Source organism: Protopterus annectens, chromosome 6.part1 (genome assembly GCF_019279795.1).
Source record: "Protopterus annectens isolate FY-2018-M chromosome 6.part1, PAN1.0, whole genome shotgun sequence".
NCBI lineage: Eukaryota > Metazoa > Chordata > Ceratodontiformes > Protopteridae > Protopterus > Protopterus annectens.
In genome coordinates, this window is record NC_056738.1 from 193,522,203 (window position 1) to 193,545,760 (window position 23,558).

The following is a 23,558-nucleotide window of genomic DNA, read 5'->3' on the forward strand; positions in this document are numbered from 1 at the left end:
TACACAGATGTATATGCTCTCCAAAGTGAGGAGAGCTTTCACTGAATGGAGTTTTTTTGTTTAAGCTACTAGCATTTATCAGTAATGCCTTTATATTATCCTTAGTTTGCTTTATTAAGTTGGTAGGTTGATCTGGTTGGCACTGCCCAAAAAGGCACTATGGGGGTGGATACTGTTTTAGTCAATATACAAAAGCCTAGAAGGGAGAGGTGTAGACCATTCCAGGCAAAGCAGTGTGGTTTGTTGACCATGTCCTCTCAGACAGACAGATATTGTACACCCTTCGAATGACACCAAATGCTAAGCCAATTATTGAAGTCAATTATTTTTTGCTTGTGTTGAGGTATCATCCTTAGAGAAGGTAAAATGTTGCTTAGTGCGACGCTCATACCTTCCTGGGTCACTCAGTCCGAAAGCTCCATCACGTCTCTCTTCCTATAGTCCAGGGTGGTATGTCTCAGGTTATTTATACCCACATGCACTATGACAGAGTCAGAATGCTTTTCAGGGACTTGTGTGCTTGTGTGATCTTACGAATCCTGGCATCAGACAAGCTACTGACCTTCACCCTTTCCTTATTTCAGCTTGGTGAGTAGAGCATCAGTTTGCCTAACTATGGAGTCGCCCATGACTATAATATTTTACATTTTAATGAAACATTCCTTACCCTACTTGACTCTCATGCTCCCAAAAGGGTATCCAGAATCAAAACTCACATAGCACCCTGGCTAACCACAGAAACCAAAACCAAATTAATTAATAGGGACAAAGCATGGAACAAATGGCGAACTACCAAGTTACCACTAGACCGGATCATCTTCCAGCAAATGAGGAATGAAACCAAAAAGGCCACCACCCAAGATAAGAAAAACTACTTTCACCACCTACAAAACAAAAACCAAAAGAACCCTCAAAAATTCTGGGCAGGACTGAACAAACTTCTCCAACCAGATAAATCCTCCACTCCTACCCCAGAAACTCTATCTGATAAAAACCAAGAAGAAATAGCTAACAACTTTAATACCTTCTTCACCGAAACAATTCAGTTACTAGCTAACCAACTACCTACCCCCTCTACCACACCTAACAATACGACACCTAACTCTGCACTATCCTTTAACCTCCAACCCATATCCACTGCCTTCATCCGATCCTGTTTGAAAAAACTAAAACCAACTACCCTCTCAGCAGACCTCCTACCTGCAGAATACCTGCAAATTGCTGCAGATGTCATAGCTGCACCCATTTCAATATTAATTAACAGAACCATTACCGAGTCCACTATCCCAGCAATCTGGAAAATATCGACGTCATACCTCTTCATAAAGGAGGAACATCCACGAACTCTCTAACTATAGACCAATTGCTATACTATCACCACTTGCCAAAATCATGGAAAAGTGTGTGCATAACCAACTCATGTCCTATCTCACCCAAAACAAGCTACTAACTGATTGTCAGCATGGATTTAGACCCTACCATAGCACGACTACTGCCCTCCTCTCTTTCACAGAGAAAATTAACCATAACCGGAATAACAAAAATATCTCCTCAGCTCTCTTTCTAGATATGTCGAAAGCTTTCGACATGGTAAACCACCAGTTACTTCTCAAAACCTTATCTACCTTACATCTAGACACCCAAGTCCTAAACTGGTTTCAGGCCTACCTCGCAGGTAGACAACAGGCAGTTATGTGGCAGAACAAACTCTCCTGTCTATTACCGAACAGTATAGGCGCATTCCCAAGGGTCCATCCTAGGTCCTCTTCTGTTCTCAATTTTTATAAATGACCTCCATTCAGTTATCCCCGAAGCCACCCGTATCCAATATGCAGATGACTCAACTCTCATCTGTTCTAATCCTATCCTTGACAACCTTCTAATAACCACCCAACACTGCTTTACCAAAGTTGAAAATTGGCTAACTAACCATCAACTCATCTTAAACCCAAAAAAAACCCAACTTCTTCTTTTCCACCCAACCAACCCAACACCTTTCATACACTTTACCATTCAATCTAACAATGGTACCATTATTTCTCCTACTACCAACGCTAAACTTTTAGGAGTAATCATCGACAATAAACTACGGTTTGACACCCACATCAACCAAACTATTAAAATGGTTAACAAAAAACTAGGTTCTTTATACAGGTTAAAAACCCTCCTAACTCCAGCCGCTAGGTTAGCTACTGCCCGTTCGCACCTCCTATCCACCCTACTATACGCCTCCCCAATCTTTATGAACCTCAACAAGTCTGACCTCGATCGTCTTTCCACTTCTTATAATCACATTGCTAGATTCATCACTGCCCTACCCTATAGAACACATCATTGCATCAGCCTGAAAAAACTTGACTGGCCAGAACTCCCTAATCTTCTACTGGAATACCAACTCAAAGAAGCCTTTAAAATCCTGAAATATCCAGATAACACCCCTGCACTAAAGAACATCCTAACCCCTTACTCCAACCTAAGCTCTCTACGCTCATCTAACAAACTCTTAATACAAACTTGCAAGTCCCATAACCTAGGCGGTGATTCACTGTACTCCAATATTATTGGCAAGGTATGGAATTCTCTTCCCCATAAGCTTACGTCCTTACAATCACTAGCACTATTCAAAAAAGAACTAAAAATCCACTATAAATCACATTGGCTCTGCCCATGTACAAACCCTGACTAACTTTCACATGAGCAATTCCTACAAGTAGGCAATTTCTGTATTAGTCAACTAAGTGTGAATTAACCTGAATGTAATGTAATGTTATCATTTGTACCTCCTTTGTGATAATCTTCTCACTCTGAATACAATGCTATATGTCTTTATGTACCTTGATTAACCCTGTTGGAGCTTTTCTCCCCGGGACTCCGCTGAAAATGGACATGTATCCAGTCGGACTATCCCGGTCAACAAATGTAAAATAAAATAAATAAATAATAAAATAAATAAATTTAGTTGGGTGGATGCCTGCCTTATGGGTTTGACATCTGAGATAATGTGTCCGTCATTACTACATGAGGTGGTAGTCTCTACCTGATGCTGAGGGCACTTAATGTCCTTGTCTTGTTTTAGAGGTCTTTGTGGTTTGGGTAAGATGAGCTTTAGAATCTCGGCAGCATAAGATGGACTATGTGTTTTGTGTGAATAGTGTGGCGGTGTGATGTGGGGTGACCTGCTAACAATCCTTGCATCAGTTGTGACAGTGTGTCAGTGTTCAGCCTCCAGTGACATTAAAATTATACGTTTCTTACGTACTGCATTATATTGTTTGAGTAATAGGTGATCATCAGATTGCATAAGACAGTTCTTACTTTGTCTCACACTACCCATCTCAGTCAGACCAGCAAGTATGGGTAACAGCCTCTCACTGTTTTAGATATTGTTGAGGTAGAATGGTTAATACACCACTTTCATTATTGTAGGAAGATGAGGACAGAACTCCTAGACTGGAAAATTAGGTTGGTGATCACTATCTATAAGAAAGGCAACTTTTCTAGAGAAGCCTGCTTAGGAGTACTGGAGATGTGACTACCAGTAGTTGAAGCTTAGGTGCAGGTGGAAACTGCAGGCTTTGTCCAGGTTATGAATCAGTTAACAGATTGCTTGAGACTATGAAGTTGTTTGGCAGAGATATGGGATCCTGTGTTGAAATGTTTTGTGGACTTCAAAAGGCTTATGACTACGTCAGAATGGACATTCTTATAGAAGTATGAGGTACAGGGCCTGCAGCTGAAAGCTAACCAATTCTAATATAACTGCAGTGGGAGATGCCTGCATTCATGGCATTACGCTGTATCCCATCAAAGTGAGATTTGGACTTCATCAAGGTTTATCCTGTAATGACCCTTATTCATAATTTTCTTTAGATAATCAGATATCAAGATGTCGCTGAGGTTAGGTGAGCATCTGGTATGGAGACCAGCTGGTGGTATCACTGCCATTTGCAGACAGTATTGTATTTTGACCACAAACGATCATAACCTTAATATGCACTCAAACAGTTCACAGTTGAGTGTAAAGCACATTGCATGAGAATCAGCAACTCCAAATTACAGATAATTCTGCAGACTCAAAAACACTGAAATGCTCTCTTCAGGTGGAAGTGAATGGATGCTGCTTGTAGTACAGGAGTTTAGGGTATTATTTGTTAGTATAGCCAGTGAGACTTGGACAAAGATTCAGAAAGAACCCAGCCAGGAGTGGTAAGTGTTGTGGTAAAAAGAACCACTTAACTCAATCATAAAAAACAGTGATTCAAAGGCACATTAGCTACAATGGGAAAAGAACTAATTATCAGCTAATTTGCATGTCTCTGAATCACACTGTGATTACCCCAAGTTATAAAATGCAATTTTCTGTGGTAATCACTGCTGCCAGCCCACATCCCCTTCATTCACTCCCCCAATCAAAAGCATAGATTCAAATATGCACACACACAGACACACACAGACACACACACACACCTCCATATCTCTCAACTGTTCCTGATTTAACAGAAAAGACACTAGATTGCCTCTTATATTCATTGTGCCCCTGTAAAGAACAGGTGCAGTCAGTCATGCCAGAGATTAGAGTTTCATACTTCGAATCCCTAGATTGCACCAAACATGTTGTTCTATTTACTTTTTCAAGTAAGTTAAAGTAATATTTAATACGTGCCCTGGTGTTTAATGATCTGTCTGTATTATAGCTGGTGCTCTTTAGTCTAATGGGAAATGAGAGGTATGGAAGCCCCCCCCCCATGCACACTTACAGAAATTTCACACAGACACTCACTATATATCAAGCACAAACAACCCATGCGATGACATTCACACACACACACACACACACACACACACACACACACACACACACACACACACACACACACACACACACACACACACCCAACACCACTCATACAGACATTCACACATATTGCAATACATGCCCCCACACCACCCCACCAGCAACTCTCCAGTAAACTCCCTGACACTTTCCTGTAACAGTCTCTTCCATTGAAAGTCATGGATGAAAATTAACTTTTGGTCAAGTTAATTAACATGGCTAGCAAATCTGCTGAATAAATCATTAATCATAGGCATTTCTGAGGGAGAACATACAAGTAATTATCATATGCCACTCCCCCAGAATGCCTTATTAACATCTGCAGTAAGCTGTGAGGAGAGCCCACCGTTGATTCTACAGATAACACAGAGTCACTGTGATAAGACTGTCTATGAATTGGAAAGGGCTACCACTAAGAATAAAATATCAATGGTAGGGCTTACCAGTGACAGTAGTCCTTTCTGAATCACATGGTTTGAGTGTAACTAGATTTTGGTAGCAGTTATATAAGTCCCTAAGCTGATCTGTTCTGGTAAGAGGGACAAGTCAATTCATCCCCAGTCTGATATTTAGCCAGAAACTGCAGGTGATCATGATATCAATGAAGTTGCAGATGGGGGCTAACTGGGATTATCCTCCATAGCAGATTAAGAATTTGGAGATGTTAAAGAGACTAAAATATTTCTCAGACTGTTTAGATCAGGATAAGCCAGATAAGCGGATTCAGAAAAAAATCATGATGCTTACATATATCTCCTATTGCACTTGTCCTGGGCAAAGTCCAATGAGGAAAGCTCCTTAGTACATGCAGGGAACTCTAGAGGAATTATTGTTCTCATTTGTTTTGGAAAAGCTTGGGGTTCCTGTAGGATGAGCTGGAAGTATGGATGGAGAAAGGAAAGTTTGGCCTGCCCTGCTTAATCTATTTGCACTGTGACTCTAAGGAAAATAGAAGGAAAGTGAATTGCAGTGAAAAGAAGTATTTTTAAACTCATCCATGATTGTATAACCTTGTTGTCATTACATAACAGAATAACAGTAAGACAGTAGAAGTGGTGGCTATTATACCTACTTTATCAAAGTTATGATTTTATTAATAGTGGATGGGCAGTATATGCAGCATCTGAAATAATGAGTGCAATCTGTACTAAACATTGGATATTATAAATGAATGCTTTTGCAATGGGCTTTCAATATTCTAAGCCAGTGGACAGCTTGTGGTGTTAGTATGCAAGACACGCAAGTTGTACAGGCAGCAGGTTCAGCGTTTAATACTGATAGGGACAGGCAGTAGGTTCAGCAGTTACTACTGATAGGGACACAAGGAAGCATAACTGCAAATAGGTATTCAAAAACAAACTGCATAATCTGTCACCAAAAATACAGTTACAAAAATCATACAAAAGGTCAATATTATTATGTACTTATTATGTAATTTCTATGCTATGCTTAAGGATTTGTCTTACCTAGTAGATAAAGCACAAAGAGATCCAATGGCAACAGCATATTTTGCAGCACTCCATCCCACATATTTGAAAGCTACGGGCAGTGGACTTTTAGCATCCAAAAGATAATAAGGCATCATCAAAGTTAAAGCAGCAGAGACTCCAAAGTATGCCACAAAACATATCAGAAGAGATACAACAATACCTAAAGGTATAGATTTCTGAGGGTTCTTCACCTCTTCACCTGTAGGAAAAAAACACAGTCTCATCAAAAGACAAGCCGAACATTAAGCCCTGAAATGGAATACACCCATTTGTTCCATGATTTCATTTTAATGGTTATTTATAAGTATCTCCCCTTTTCTTGATTCTTCAGAAAGCTTCTGCTTATCTTTGCAAACCTAAGTAAGCATTAGTCAGTACTTGCACAACGTAAACATGTAGGAATTATGTTCCGATCTAAAACTGTATAACAACAATTGTTAATTCGGTTCAAATAAAAAAGCAAAATTCTTACATGACAACACTCACTCAGGCATCCAGAGATTCATCCGTTTCTCAAAAATATGTCATAAAAAGTGCACACACACACACACACACACACACACACACACACACACACACACACACACACACACACGCTTTACGTTTCTGATAAGTATGCATTGAAGACAACTGGCCCAGGACTGTCTTTCTGATTTATTTTTTATCTAACCATTCTTGCCCGTGTCATATCCTCCAGCTATTTCTCCACCCACTTTTTTCCACATCTGCATTGTTTTCAAAAAACTTCCTCCAATGAGTGGATATTCTATTTTTATCAAATATTTTTTACTGAAGTAAGAAAATGATAATTTTAGCAATAATATGAACATCATGGATACAATTTTTGAACAAAAAAGAACAATGGAAAAGACACACTCTAAATATATATTTATTATTTACAGAGGGGCGGAATTAAAACAATAGCAAAAAGTTTGCATAATAAACATTAGATAATTCAGAAAGAGTTAGTTTTTACGAAAAGTTTCAATGAGAAAAGAAACCTTTATCCAAGGATTATTAACAGAATTTCTCGGATTTATTCTCATTTCTTTCATTTTGGTTTATCTGGAAATCACTTCTTGAGGAGGGTCAGAAAATATTCCATAGTTGGAGAGGTGGTGGACTTCCATTTTCTTGTTATACACTTTCTAGCAATTGCTAGTATTGTCCATAAGAGGTATGAGTTGGCATTGCTCATTACAAAACCTTCATTTACATTAAAGAATATTATTGATTTAGTTAGAGAAACATTATCTGTAAATAATGCTTAAAAAAACTTCAATATTATCCCAAAACTGTTTCAAACAGGAACGTTCATAAAAAATGTGGATCCAATATGAGTGGATATTCTTGAATACAATTCTGATATCCAGTATCATCTTTAAATAATATCACTGTGATGGAACACGAAAATAAGGACACCAAGAGACATGCGAAATACAATTTAATTAATTGGAATTCAATTTTATTTTGCATGTCTCGGTGGTGTCCTTGTTTTCGTGTTCCATCACAGTGATATTATTTAATGTATTTTTTGTTTCACTTATTTTTGAGGCTTTGGAGTGGTTTTTGATGTGTCCATTATCATATTTGCCATTAGACTTATTCTGTAAACCTCCTGAGACTCCCATGTGTAAACCTGGCTTAGATCAAATTTGCAAGATATTTTAGATGTCATTCCATGCTGGCTACTATATGTATTTTCTTTTACCCACCAGGTGTCCAGTCTTTTTAACAAGGTTTTTCCTTAACCTTCCTCATTAACAGGTTAAACAAATTAGTCTATAGTTCACAGGGACTTCTGTTATGCAGGAGTAGAGCTATGGTACTCTTCCATCTTTCACTGTGAAGCACTAAGTGAGAAAAGAGAAGGGGTATTAAGAAAAGTTCTTGTAATCCAAGTGTTAGGAACAGTACAACAAAGCTGCAAATGAAGCAGCTGTTGAACTACCATGCATAACAAGAGACACCACCACCTGAAACAAAGTTATTATCCCTGTATATAGGCAGCTAATAAGACCCATCTGTAGTATTATGTGCAGTTCTGGAGACTACATTCTGAAAAGATGAAGAGAAGACAGATATGAGGGCAAAAAATGACTTGTATTGCTCATGATAAGACAATTAAAAATGAGTACACAATGTTACTGTGTATATTCCTGAAGAAGGTATGACATGACTGAAATCTCTGCATATTTCAAGGGATTCCACAGAGCTCCTTAAAGCATTAAAAATATTAGAAAAAAATACAAAATCTAAAGATACGAGTCAAATGTTCAAAAAAGAGATGAAGATTTTTTTTAACAGAATGACTGAGATATGCTATGCTTCCTGTTGACATGATAGTATATGAACCATGAACGAATTCTAGAATGCATCAGTCAGACATGAGGCAATGGTTATTCTGGAGAGAGAAATAAGAAATTACCAATTGCATACAATGCATACACTCACACACATAGACAGAAACACACACGTACACATACACACTTTTTTATTTCCTTTGTTTTTTTTTACTTTTTTTTTATTTTACACTCACTAAACAGCAAAAGCACTACTTAGTGAGTGTAAAAAAATAGTTCAATTGATCTCACTCTCACATTCATGTATGCATACACAGACACTTTTCTACTTTTTGTTAACTTTCTTTGTTTGTTTTAATTTTACCCTCAGTAAATAGCAAAAACACTGCTTAGCAAGTGAAAAATAATGGCTGTGGTTAGCTTCCATACAGTCTAAGATTCATGGCACCTTAATATGCTGCTGTAAAGTCTCAGACTCATTTTTCTGTGGGCATTACATGTACATTAACACCCTGCTGGAGAACGTTTGTTCTACAGTCAGAGTGGCAAAGTATAAGTTGACCATTCTCTAAGCATTATTAAAGCATTGCACAGATGTCAGTTGGTTATCATCATCTGTCAGCTGAGAACTAATTACCTGTGGTAGCAATGCAGTCAAATCCTACAAATGCATAGAAGCAAGTTGCTGCTCCAGCCAGCGTTCCTTCAAATCCATAGGGCAAGAAACCACCAACACCAAATGCACTTGTCAAGTTCCCTATCGAGGACAGGTTTCTAATGAAAAAAGAAGATGAGCATAATAAAGTTGATACATTTCTGAGTTATATATCCATATATACTTCTCAGCTTACAACAGCTGGCAAACATAAATTTTTAAACATCTCTCTAACAATTAAAAAAAAAGCTTCAGACCTTGGTCAGGAAAAAGTCATATAGAATAACAAATATGATTCTGCATGAGTGCTACAATTAAATAATTATGTACAATGGATTTCATACTCTGGTAGTAACCATCAAAAGGAAGAAAAAGCACCAACTCACATTTCTATTCATAGCAACAAGTGTTATTTATAGTGTTCTTGACATCTTGGATTTCTGCCTTTTCCTATAAAGAATTGTAGTTTCTGAATAATAAAAAGCAATTTATTTGGTTATGACAATTCAAATCAGCCAAAGGGACACACTGTGCTGCAGCACTTGTACATCCAGAGAATGTTTTACTGTCATTACATGTCCATTTATTTATCAGAAAGTGATAAATATCCAATAATATATCTCTATTTATATATAATATTGACACTAATAATTCAAAACAGTTCTGAGCCTCAATCAACAATCTGTTAAATCCAGAACAAGTTACACAGCCATCACCAAACACACAGAACCAAAATTATACCATTGCCAACCATTTCAATATCTAATTCATACAGATAATACATTTGTTAACTAGTCATGCAACTAATCAAGCTATTAAAGTCCCTACTCAATCAAATAACCTTCTTTATCATTTCTCCTTCCAACCAGTTCCTACACATACTATTACAAAATACCTCAAAAAGATTAAAGCCTACTACAACTAACAACCTTTCTGGTGAAGCTTTAAAATACAAGCTGAGGCTGTTGCATATCCAGTTTCAGTTCTGATAAATTAATCCATATCTGAAAATAAAATCCCCTCACTATGGAAAAAATATTTATTTATTCCATTGCAGAAAGGTGGAATTAGTGCAGATCTTTCAAACTATAGGCCAATTGCCATTTTTAACTCCCCTATCAAAAATATAAGAAAAATCTAAGTATCGGTGCCCACAAGGATCTATATTAGGCCCTATATTTTTCAACGTATTCATCAATGACCTATACACTGCCATAAAAAATACTAGCCTAGTTCAATATGCTGATGACTTGACCCTAATCTGTTTTGCCAACTCTCTCTCTAAACTCTAAGGCCTTATATAAAATCCTTTTTATTGATTGAAACATGGCTAAATAAGTCATAACTATTTCTAAGTCCTTCAAAACTGAATTACTGCTCTTCAGCCCATAATACATCTCTATCAAAACAATATTATTCACTATCATCTCTGCCAACAATATGCGGATAGACCAAGTAAACCACACAAAATTACTGGGTATCATCATAGATTACCAGTTAAACTTTGTTCACCATGTATCAAACATAGTTAAAAATATCATCAAAACCTAGGTACATTATAAAGAGTAAAAAACTACCTGACTGATATAGTGAAGACACATAACCTCTGCATTCTTATTGCCGTCTCTCCTCTATACTGACTCAAACTTCACTGAACTCCACGTCTCACAAATGTCCATATTTGACCAATGTTATAATAAAATAGCCAAATTTGCTGTAAAGTATAACAGAACACACAACTGCCTAGCCCTCAGAGAATTAAACTGGTTAGACCTACCACATCATCTATCTACACAGACTTCTCTGTAAGCCAGAAAACTGCCCAGCCCTTAACAACTTAATGAATTAATACTGCAGGTGACTCACTGTATACTCAAACAGAGTAGCTAAATGATGAAACCTCAACCCACTACAAATGAAATCCACTCAGAATGCAAACTCATTTAAAACACAATTTAAACTTCACTAATTAAATCAATTGATGTACTCCTGTACATCTCCAGGGTAAATGCCAATGTTATTTTAAGCTTGCCATATTGGTAAACCATTTCTCTTCATTCATAATCCTATACCCCACAACCAGTCTTTACTAATGCCTCAACAGTTTTAATAGCATCTTCCAACTACATTCATTATTTTGTGACACTTCTCATCCACACCTCTATACTTTTAATATAAATCTTATGATCTCTCTCTCTCTCCAGCTCTCTCTCTCTCTCTCTCTTTCTCTCTCTCTCTCTCTCTATAAAGGTTTACATTTATTTACCTGAATTGCACTCAGTTGGATCCTCTTTGCACGAAGTCTGAAATATGAATGTTGAAAATGCCAAATACCAATATGTCTGACTGACAAATCTCTCCCCTTCTCAACCCATGTTAACAGTTGAGTCCTAGGTTCAAAGCAGTAGGGAGTGTGACGATGTGAGTTATTGCCATCCATGCTAGGGAGAATAGGGCAGTGCACATGTAACATATGCTATCATAGTTCACTAGACTTTTGTAGATAGTTTTGTAAATAATTTTCTGTCATTTGACTATCACCTTGACTTGTACAAATGCTTATGTTAAAAATGTATTTTGACAGCCACAGTTTACCCACAGCCATTAATCAAGTAGTCCCGATCCTCACCACTGACACCAGTAAGAGGCAGTCAGTAAACTGGAATGGATTTACACAGAATTTCCAAATGCAGCTCTCTGCATCAAACACAGTTTCCCCCAAGAGCACATAGGGAACACCTTCCACTGAGACTGTACTATCTATCTCTCCACATCCCAGACAAGACCCACCTTGAAGCAATGTGTCCCAGTTCCATGTATCTGGCATGCACACTTGAATATCTGATTTGTCACAAACACACACACACACACACACACACACACACACACACACACACACACACACACACACACACACACACACACACACACCTGGGAAAGGCTGACACAGATTCACCAGCTGTGTCCCCTGTCTGTAGATTACAAGGTAGCTGCTACTAACCAAATACTCTAAGGCTCTTACAAGGGGTAACTAATTATACTGTGTCAAATTAATACTGATATGATTGGTAGAGTGTGACAGAAGCAGTAAGACTTTTCAGAGTGGTCACAGTGATTCTGAAATAAGCACAGGCACTCTCAAGATATTAAAAGTATTTACTAAAAGACCAGCCATAATGAAAAGGTATAAAAATATTTAATAATGGACAATAAAAATAGAAAACAAGAAAATGCTGAATATTTAGTTAAATAAACATCAAGAGTTATCAGTCATAGGAAATATAAAATAACACAGCAGGATAACAGCTCACATGCAGAAAAAGAAATAATACTAAACTAATCTCACATTACTTTTCCTAACTAAACTAAAGAGAAACTGCCTCTACTTAACTCACTTAATATCGCAAGGCAAGAGGTACTGCTGAGATGCTCACTTCCACAAGGCAATATGAGATTCTCCACTCATTGAACTGTACAACTAACAACTGACCTGTGATTACTGACATAGATCTTTTTATATATCAGATTCCAAAGAAAAACAAAAACAAACTGCTGCTGCCAGAGTTCCATCCTTCAGCTGGTTATAGAATTACATCACATCAAGTCACCTGACTCTGGCACAGTTCACATTCTGAACTCTGTTAAGATTCTATTGCAGTATTTCTTTAACATAAGCAACTTTTACAAAAAAATGTTTAATACAAACATATGCACAAAGCAATGTGACAGCCAAATGACACAAGACTATCCACAAAACTTCACCCAGCTATGCTGCCACATGCCACACATGCACCGTTCCACTTCCACTGGCACAGCTGCCAACACCTCACAACATCACATCCCTTCCTCCCTTTGAAAACTCAGGCTAGTTTTTCAAGTGACCCTGGAAAAATGTTGTTTGAGAGACGGGGACCTATCTGGGAACACATTAACCTATACCCTGTCTTGAGAATCCATCTGCATTTGTACTGACTAATACAGGGGGCCCTCCCAAAGCCCCTTTAAGCTTTTGGAATGCCTGCTTGCAGGTTGGGGTCCACACTACCTTATCTGGCCTGTTTTTCCTTGCCAGGTATGTAAGGGGAGCAGCTATTGTACTATAACTGGAAATAAACTTTCTACAGTACCCCACTGTCCCTAGGAATGCCTTCCCATGCTCTTTGGTAACAGGGGCAGGCCACACCCTGAATAGCTTCCACTATAGCAGGTTCTGGCCTAATCTTACCACTCCCCACTCTATGTTCCAGGTAAGAGACCTCTGCCATAGCCACTTGACACTTACTGGGTTTAATGGTCAACTCTGCCCTTTGCAGTCTGCCCAGGACCTCCCTGACATGCTGAAGCTTCATTATATTAGCATAGTACAATTTTGCCCTTGCCTCCATTCTAGAAAGTTCACCATGTAATTAACAATACTGACCTTCCTTACCACTTCGAAGGGTTCCCTCTCAAGCTGCCTACAGCTTATTGTGTCTGACAAGAATAAGCATAACAACCTGTTGTCCCCAGCATAATCTTGGGCTCAAGCCTTCCTGGCAAATCAAACCTTTTTCTGCTGTTGGGCTGCTGCCAGGTTCTCCTGGGCCAAGTCCATGAGTTCCCTAAGCCTTGTCCTGAGGTTTGGGACATATGCCACAACAGACTCCTTGTGGGATTCACACTCACTCTCCCACTCATCATGATTCAGATCTAAAGGCCCCCTCACCTTATGCCCATAGAACAACTCAAAGGGTAAAAAACCTGTGGATTCCTGGGGCACCTCTCTGTATGCAAACAGAACAGTAGATTTGGCAAATATTTGTCCCACTCTGTCCTAAACTGGTCTGCAAATGCCTGTAGCATGGTCTTTAGTATAAGATAGAGCATAGTATATATTAACTGATAGAGGTACCAATTTTATGTCAGACCTGCTGACTTGTCTGTGGAAGTGTTGTGGGGTAAACCACCTAAAGACCACCCCTACCATCCTCAGACTAACTCTACACTAAAGACCATGCTACAGGCATTTGCAGACCAGTTTAAGAGAGAGAGAGTGGGACAAATATTTGCTCCATCTACAGTTTGCATACAGAGAGGTACCCCAGGAATCTACAGGTTTTTCACCATTTAAGTTGCTGTATGCGCATAGAGTGAGGGGCCTTTAGATTTGATTCATGATGAGTGGTAGGGTGAGTGTGAATCTCACAAAGAGTCTGTTAGGGCATATGTCTTGAAACTCAGGACAATGCTTAGGGAGCTCATGGGCTTGGCCCAGGAGAACCTGGCAAAAGCCCAACAGCAGAAAAAGGTCTGGTATAACAGGAATGCTCAAGCCTGAGATTATGCTGTGGGATAACAGGTTATGGTGCTCATTCTTGTCAGACACAATAAGCTGCAGGCAGCTTGGGAAGAACCCTGTGAAGTGGTAAAGAGGGTCAGTAATATCAATTACATGATAAACCTGCTAGGGAAGAGGCAAGGACACAACTTGTACTATGTTAACATAAAGAAGCCTCAGCATGTCAGGGAGGTCCTGGGCAGACTGCAAAATGCAGACTTGACCATTAAGCTCAGTAAGTTTCAGGTGGATATAGCGTAGGTTTCTTACCTAGGATATAGAGTGGGGATTGGTAAGACTAGGACAGAACCTGCCAAAGTGGAAGCTATTCAGGCGTGAAATGCCCTGTTACCAGAAAAAGATGAGGGCACTGTAGAAAGTTCCTTCATAATTATAATGCAATAGCTACTCCCCTCACAGACTTGACAAGGAAAAACATGCCAGATAAGGTACTGTGGGCCCCAGCTTGTGAAGAGGCATTCCAAAAATTTTAAAGGAGCTTTGGGAGAACCCCCTGTGTTAGTCAGTTCAGATTACAACAATGCCAGTGCAAATGGACTTACAAGACAGGGTATAGGTTGATGTGTTCCCAGACAGGCCCATTTCTCTCAAACAACATTTTTCCAGGGTCACATGAAAAATTATCTTGAGTCTTCAAAGGGGGGAGAGATGTGACAAAGTGAGGTATTGCCATCTGTGCCAGGGAGAATAGGGCAATGCATGTGTAACATATGCCAGTATAGTTAGCTGGAGATTTGTAGCTAGTTTTGTAAATAATTTTCTGTCATTTGACTGTTACACTGACTTGTACAAATGCTTATGTTAAAAATGTATCAACAGTGTTATTATAAGTGATTAAATGCTTATATTTAAACAAATAATTCTATAATTTTGAAATACTGCAGCAGATCTTAGAAAAGCTCTGAGTCTGTTCTCTAACAGAGTCATGTGATCAAATGTGATGTCATTCTATAACCAGCACTGAGGGGATGGAACTCACATATCAGCTTGTTTTGTTTACTTTAGAACCTGATATAAAAATCTATGACAGTTATCACAGTCAGTTCAGGTAACTGGGAAGAACATCACCTTGCCTTGTGGAAGTAAGCAACTCAGCATCTAATCTTGCCTTGCTGTATTAATTAAGTTAGATAGGGAACAATTTTTTAGGCAGTCTGGAATTACAGTGAGATTAAATAAGTATTGCATTTCTGCATCTGCTTGAATCTGTCCAAATGTGTTATTTTTATTTCTCCCGTGATTGAAAATCTGTTTATTGCACTTAAATATTTAATAATTACATGTTTTATATGTATGAATACCACACACAGCAAGCCACCGATCCAAAACCAAATCTTTATTTAATAAAATGCACGTACGTGTTTTCTATTTTACTATTTATTATTAAATGTTTTATACCTTTTATGGTGGATGATCCTTTAGAGATTACTTATAACATCTTGAGAGTACTTGTGATTATTCTAATGATGCCTTGGCCACTCTGAAAAGCCTTTCTGCTTGGGTTATACTATACCATTTATGTTAGTATTAATTTTACTCAGAATAATTTTATACTCTTATAAGAGCAGGACAGTGACTGGTTGGTGGCAGCATCATTACCTTATTGTCTGGGCATAAGGGGGCACAGCTAATAAATCTGTGCCAACCTTTCCCAGAAATGTGTGTGTGTGAAAATCAATTACCCAGATGTGGGTCTGTCAGTCACTTGGAACTGCTCTTGGGGGAAATTGTGCTTTATGCAGAGAGATGCATTTGAAATTACTGTGTAAATTCATCCCTGTTTCAGTGATGGTGTCTCACCAGTGTCAGTGGTGAGGATAGAGGCTCCTTGATTGCTGTTCCTGGTAAAGAGGGTCCGTCACAGGAAGTTCTAAATTAAGGATTTATTTCGGGCATACTGTAATTCAGCATTTTTACTTTTTGTTGAAGTGTTGCGATTATGTGATCACTCGACCAAGTGCAATTAGGGTAAATTAATGTAAACCTATATATAATATATGTATGTGTGTGTGTGTGTGTGTGTGTGTGTGTGTGTGTGTGTGTGTGTGTGTGTGTATATATATATATATATATATATATATATATATATATATATATATATATATATTGATAGATAAAATTATCTCTGAACCTGCTTCACACCCCACCTTTCCACTACAATATTAACATTTTTTGCCTTGCCTAGTTCTTTTCCTTACTTCAATTTCTTTTGAATTTTTAGGGTGTATATTACGTTATCGAACTTTTAAAAGTTCGAATGTCATATGATCAAAGTCATATGATCAAACTTTTAAAAGTTTGAAAAGCGGAAAAAAAAAATAAACAACAGAAAAAAAACCTACCTGACCATTTTAAGCAGGGGGGCAAGCCCACATGCACCCCCCACCCCCTACTCTTTAAATATACCAACTATGAGATCGCACTACAGTGCAGGAAAGGGGAATCTTCCCATTATGCACTGTATGGAGATCTCCATTGAAATGTTTGAACTTTTAAAAGTTTGATCATATGGTGTCGCCCATATGACATTTGAACTTTTAAAAGTTCGATAATGTAATATGTACCAGACTTTTTAAGCACTAATCACATAACCTATTATCTGTCTCGGAAACACATTAATACACCTCTTTAAGTACTCAATGTTCAACATCTACAAATGCATAAGCATCTTTTATAATGTAATAGCTGACTCTTATTTCATTTGAATGTAATCAAATTAGCAAATGTATGTGCAGTTGTTAAAGTATATTATTTAATGTCTGTCCATGTGTATTACTGAATGCCTGCTTAAAATGTGTGTAGTATGTTGGATCTTTTATAACAAGGCATTTGCTGAAAAGAAGTTTTTGACTAAACCTAGTTGGACAAACCCAAATAAACATAATCAAAATAAACAAAAGGAAAGTAAAATAAAATAAAAATATTGTCATCACAGATATTAAATAAATATGTGTGTGAACTAGTGTAATGATTTAAAATATATTATAGACAGTAAAAAAATATTTGAAAACAGTTATTTCAGGTTTTGAATAAACATCCAGTCATTTATGTGATCAGAAGTGATAGTCTGAATATCTGGTGCAAACTACAACAACATCAAAGGTTTAGGGTCCAAAAAGACCATTAAAGAGTCTATGACCAGACTAAGTACACTTGCATTTTGTCATTGCAATAAAACATATCTAATTTGATTTTAAACTCTTCCAGGAATCTTGCCTTTTATACATCATTGGGGAATCTGCTCAAATGTCTGGAGATCATATATTTTTTAATCAAATGTTACCAAATTCTATAAATGAAGGGAGATATTATTCCTATGTTAAACTGATGTTTTTAAACCAGTTCTACACACACACACACACACACACACACACACACACACACACACACACACACACACACACACACACAAACACCACATAGACACACACACACACACACACACACACACACACACACTATGACACAGTGCTAATACTATGTTTTTCATTCTGTGCAAAGCAAAAAAGTACATTTTAGTATATGTCTTTTCAAGACAATTTCTTTTTTTGTAAAGACTTTTCATAACAATGAATAAACAAATTTATTATAAAACAGACAACTATTTACATATGGTCCCCTGATTAATACATCAAAGTTATATAAATCAATGACAATTAATAATTTTCAAGCAAATCTTTAAGTTTAAGTCAAGACTTATACGAATGTGCAATATTAGAAGTTTTCATCTTTATAGTAAGTAATTCACTACAGCAAGCAATTTTTGCCATACTAATACATTTTATACTAGAGGAGGTTGCTTTACATTTCCAGTTTTCAGTTATTATTTTTCTAGCTATTGCTAAAAGATGTATTAGAATTTTTGGAATTACCTCAGGAATCAGAGCATTAAATAAAACCAAAGCGTTGGAAATATTACATCTATCTGACCATAGAGCTTGAATTAAGTTATTAATTTCTTTCCAAAAAGGGGAGAAGGGCTTACATTCCTATACCATATGCATCAAGTCAGCTATTATTTCAGAATCACATCTCCAGCATCTAACTCTATTTGATGTATGGATAATTGTAATTTTGTTAGGAGTAACAGAAGTTCTGTGTAAGAATTTCCAAGTAAAAATTTTTCAATATAAGGGGGATGTAGTTTTATCTGTAGACTTTAATATTATTTTCTTGTTTTCTTCAGTGAAATTTTCGTTATTAATTTTTGAGGAATAATTCCAATAAGAAGTATCTAAATATGGGAGATCTAACATAAGAATTTTATACATTTGTGAAAAGTATGATTTATTTTTCATTCTATTATTGTTAATATTTGTTAAGAATTCCAATATTTTGGGGAGCAATTTCTTATCTAGATTAAGTATCTTATTTATCTCTGTAGTCACAGAATCTCTAAATATGTGTAATATTAAACAATTCTTAGAATTGTGATTGTATCTAGACCTTACATTTCAGTACCATTTAAGAATTGATGTCAGTAAATTAAGTTACTTTGTTGTTTCAATTCTATCATTTTTGTGAAATTATGAGTTTTTGTATATGCAATTGGAAATACAGAAAATATTAAGTCTTCAGCACAATGGCTAGAATATGTGAACTTCCAGAAAGAAGAAAGAATATTATTTATATAGGGAATTTTAGTAGAAGACAAATTTCCATTTCTGCAAAAATCTTTTAATTGCCAGATAAAACTATTAGGGATTACTTGTTTATGACTAGTTGTGATATATTACTTACTGAAAATATTTCTTGATGTATTTGTTTCCATTTTGAATCACATGATGGATTTATCTACAATGCAGTAACTTTTATAATTGTAGAAGTAGCATACAATTGAATATCAGGAATTCTAGTCCACCATTATCCCAACCTTTTCTGTGCCAATTGAAATAAACTCTTGGTTTATTGAGATGCCAAAGAAATTTACGTAGAATGCTATTTATCTTCTTCATTAATTTTTTTGATTGAGACAGTACCAGCGATTGTATGACATAATATTTGAGGGAGAATTACCATTTTAATTAACATTAATTGTTCTTCCATAGTAAAGAATAATTTATTCCAATTTGTGTCTAAACTTAAAATGTTGTCAACAACCTGTTCCAACTGAGGTTACAACATTTTTGTATGTTTTTTTTAAATTTCTTATTAATTAATAATGCACTTGTTTTACTATGATTACATTTTAAGTTCAAAACTTCTTCAAACTGTCTCATACAACTTATATGTTCTAATAATTTTACTACATTTCTATAGTTGCTATTGTTAATACAATATATTCAGCAAAGAGTTGAATCTTTGGTTCAAAATCATCTTTTATTATGATTCCATTAATGTTCTTATTAGATCTAATACTATTAGCAAAGAGTTCTATTACCAATGCAAAAAATAAAGGTAATAATGGACAACGATGTTTTGTACTGTTTTGTAATTTTTAAGGAATTGGAAAAAAAAGCCTATTTTAACATACGCACAAATGTTATTGTAGAACTCAGAAATTAATTCAATTAGCTCAGCTGAGAAGTTATATACTTCAAGTGTTTTAAACAGATAAGGCCAACTGACTGAGTCAAAAGCTTTATCTACATCAAGACTAATGATGGAAAGTTCTTTTTTATTTTTATTTGCATGGTGTATTAGTATATGTATTTTTATTATATTATCCTGTACTTGTCTATTTAAAAAAAACATGTTTGATCGTTGCTAATTGTTGAGGTATTAGTAAATTAAATCTGTTGGCTAAAATGGACATGAACATCTTATAGTCCACATTTAAAAGTCAAATGGGTATGTACAATGAGCACTTTGTAGGATTCTTATCTTGTTTTAAAATAGGTGATATGAGGGAATATTCCATGATGGGGGATCTTCAGCAGTTGTTTTTATTTCTCTGTTAGCCTTATCTAATATTCTAACAGCATCATCTACTAGTATTTTATATAATTCTGTTGTAAGACCATCTAAGCCGGCTCCTTATTATTTTTTTACTTTTTTATTTGATCTTATATTTCTATTAAAGTGAATGGTCTACCAATTTTTTATTTGTTTGCTTGTTAATTTATTTTCTATATGTTCCCTTTGAAAAGTTTCAGCTATTTCATCATCTAAGTTATTTGTTATTTTATTAATATTTTCATAAAATATTCTAAAGCTCACAGGAATACCTTTAATATCCATTCTTCTTTCTTTTTCATTATTTATATGTACTATCATTTCTTTGATATGATTTAGTTTATTCATTTTCTTTGATCTAATGGCAAGTTTATGTAAGCTTAATGGGTTTACTGAATAGACTTGAAGCTTAAGTTTTTACAGGTTTATTGAAACTTTATGATTTAGAATTTCAATGTATTTTGTATTTAGATTTTTTAGGTTCTGACAGACTGATAGTATCATTTGGTTTTAGATTTAACTTCAGTTTATCTATTTTGGCCTGAAGTGCATTCAGTTTTTTGTCCCATTCTCTTGTTTTGCTAATATACCAACTTGCAACTCTTCCATTTAAGTAAGCCTTTAGTGAATCCCACAGGAAAATGTCAGGAATAAGTTGTTTTGTTTCAATTCAGTATTATTCTCATTTTCCAGCATTCGTTCATCAAAATCAGACACTGCGTCTTCTATACTTGAGGTTTGTCATGATTGTTTAAGAACTTCATTCAGCACTTCTACTTTATTTATTTATTTATTTAAGTTTGATAGCCAGGGAAGTCCACTGGGCCAAGAAGAGCCCATTTTCAGTGGAGACCCAGGGAGAAAAGCTCCAGAATAATTGCAAGTTACATTTCACATGTTACAAAAGGACATATTTCATATAGCTAATTAAACATTTACAGATAAGCTCCATGATATTTGCAATTGGCTTGTCACAATGTTACAAAAATGAAAAGACATAATTCAATACAGAAATTTCAACATTACATAAAGTGAATATTTTTTTATAAACTCATTTGTAGGTTTAGCATTTCAAAATATATAGCTACTAGCCATTAGTAGGTTAGGAAAATATTATGCATGGAGAGGGTAATAGTATATTTGAGATTGCAGAGTATAGTACAATAGATATTAGAGAGAAAAATAGTTTTTAGTAGGGGAAGGATTGTTTTGGGTGGGATGACGTAATAGTAGAGGTAGTTGGATGAGTCAGTGCAAGGTGGAATGAGGGAGGGGTTAAGTTGGACCATGGCAAGGGCATTCCCATTTGAAAAAAAGATAAGCCAGTAGCTGAGATTTGAAATGTGTATGGTTAGGTAGGTTTCATAGGTGTGTGAGGAGAGAGTTCCACTGTTTAGCTAAGGAGTGGGACAGCAGTAGATGGCCAAGAGATTGTGCTGGTTTGTGGACCTGAAGGAGATTATGGTTTTTGGATATGAGTGAGCAGTTGGGAATGTAAGGTTTTAAGGAAGTAGCAAGAGCTGGACAGTTGGCAGGCTTAAAGATGAGCTTGTGGGCAATGGTGAGTTGTAGGCAACTGAAGTAGTTGAATAGTTCAAGCCAGTTGAGGGTGAGGAGGGAGTGGCAGTGGTGGGATTAGTTTTTTGAATTTGTTGCAAATTTGAAGATCTTGTGGTAGCAGGATTCAAGTTTGGACCAAAGACCAAGATGGCGATTGGTTAAAGAGGGGCACCATACATAAGGGAGGAGAGTAGGAAGGTGGATGCAAGAGTTTGATGGGTAGAGGGGCTTAGAAAGTGGTTGTGCCTGTAGAGGAGACCTAACTTTTGGTGGATTTTCTTGATTGTGGAGTGGATGTGGGTGTCAAATTTTAGTTCTTCATCAATAATGATGCCAAGAAGCTTGGTGTTGGGAACAGTTTCAAGGAGGGTGTTGTTTTGGCTCTGTCTGGTGAATGTGGATTTGTCAATGGAGTTTTTGGTAGGGGAAACAAACATTAGTTTGGTTTTATTTGCAGTTAGTGCCAGATGGTTAGACTGCATCCAGGTTTCTGTTTTGGAGAAGGCTAGATGGGTTTTTGCTAGGAGCTCGGAGGGGGAGAAGGCTGAGCAGATGATTGTTGAGTCATCTGCATATTGGATGATAGATGAGTCTGGGATGGATTGGTGAAAGTTGTTAATGAATAGGTTGAAGAGAAGAGGGCTAAGAATAGAACCTTGTAGGACACCTGTGGGTGTGGGAAGGAAGGGGGAGGTTGACGTTTTCCATTGGACAGTTTGTTGGTGGTTGGACAAGTAGCTGGAAAGCCAGGCAATGGTGGTGGGAGAGAGGTGTAGGGTGGAGAGTTGGGATATAAGTAGGGTGTGTGAGATGGTGTCAAAGGCCTTTGACAGATCTAGGAATAGTGTGGATATGAACTTGCCTGAGTCAAGGTCGAGGTTTATAGTATCAAGAAAGGAAAGAAGGGCAGTCATGGTGCTGTGGCCAGGGGAGAAGCCATGTTGGATAGGGGAAAGGAGATTGTTTAGTGTTAGGTGTGCCATGAGTTGTGCTTGTATTGTTTTCTCTAGTAGTTTAGAAAGAGGGGAAAGGATGGCAATGTCCTGAAGTTGGTGCTATCAGGATTTTTGCCACCTTTGTGGAGGGGGATAGTTGTTTTTTACGTTCCTCTTTAATATTGTCCATTTTGTTTTCTAGTTTATCTATCACCATGGATAGCTCATTGATGTTACTGAGTACAGACTGTATGTCTCTTTTAATTGTACTTTCTTGTACACTGGGCCTCAGAGTGGTTCATTCTCAGACAGCTCTTTGTAGATTTCTTGACAGGAAAAAGCAGTTTTTTTTGTAGGAAATCTTTCAGCAGTTGTTTAACTATAAATTCATCACATTTTGAAATGTTTGATCTGAGTTTTTCAGTAAAAATCCTGTCAGAGTGCTGTTAACTGCTCACCATCTTGGCCACTCCCCAGCTTTCTAAGACAGTTTCTGAAGTGGAGTCCTTACCAGCTTCCATATTCTTAAAGAATGCAATAAGAAATAA

At 36.7% G+C, this 23,558-nt stretch overlaps 1 protein-coding gene across 3 annotated transcripts in view; it reads right to left on the reverse strand.

The window, feature by feature from the left end:
* LOC122805468 (cationic amino acid transporter 2-like) overlaps window positions 1-23,558 on the reverse strand; it is a 509,319-nt gene that overhangs the window by 172,984 nt on the left and 312,777 nt on the right. For all 3 annotated transcript variants that reach the window (XM_044075647.1, XM_044075646.1, XM_044075648.1), the window contains 2 exons: window positions 9,265-9,401; window positions 6,301-6,523 (listed from right to left, as the gene is read on the reverse strand). In XM_044075647.1, the coding sequence (XP_043931582.1) occupies window positions 6,301-6,523; window positions 9,265-9,401 (360 nt within the window). The remainder of the gene's footprint in view (window positions 1-6,300; window positions 6,524-9,264; window positions 9,402-23,558) is intronic.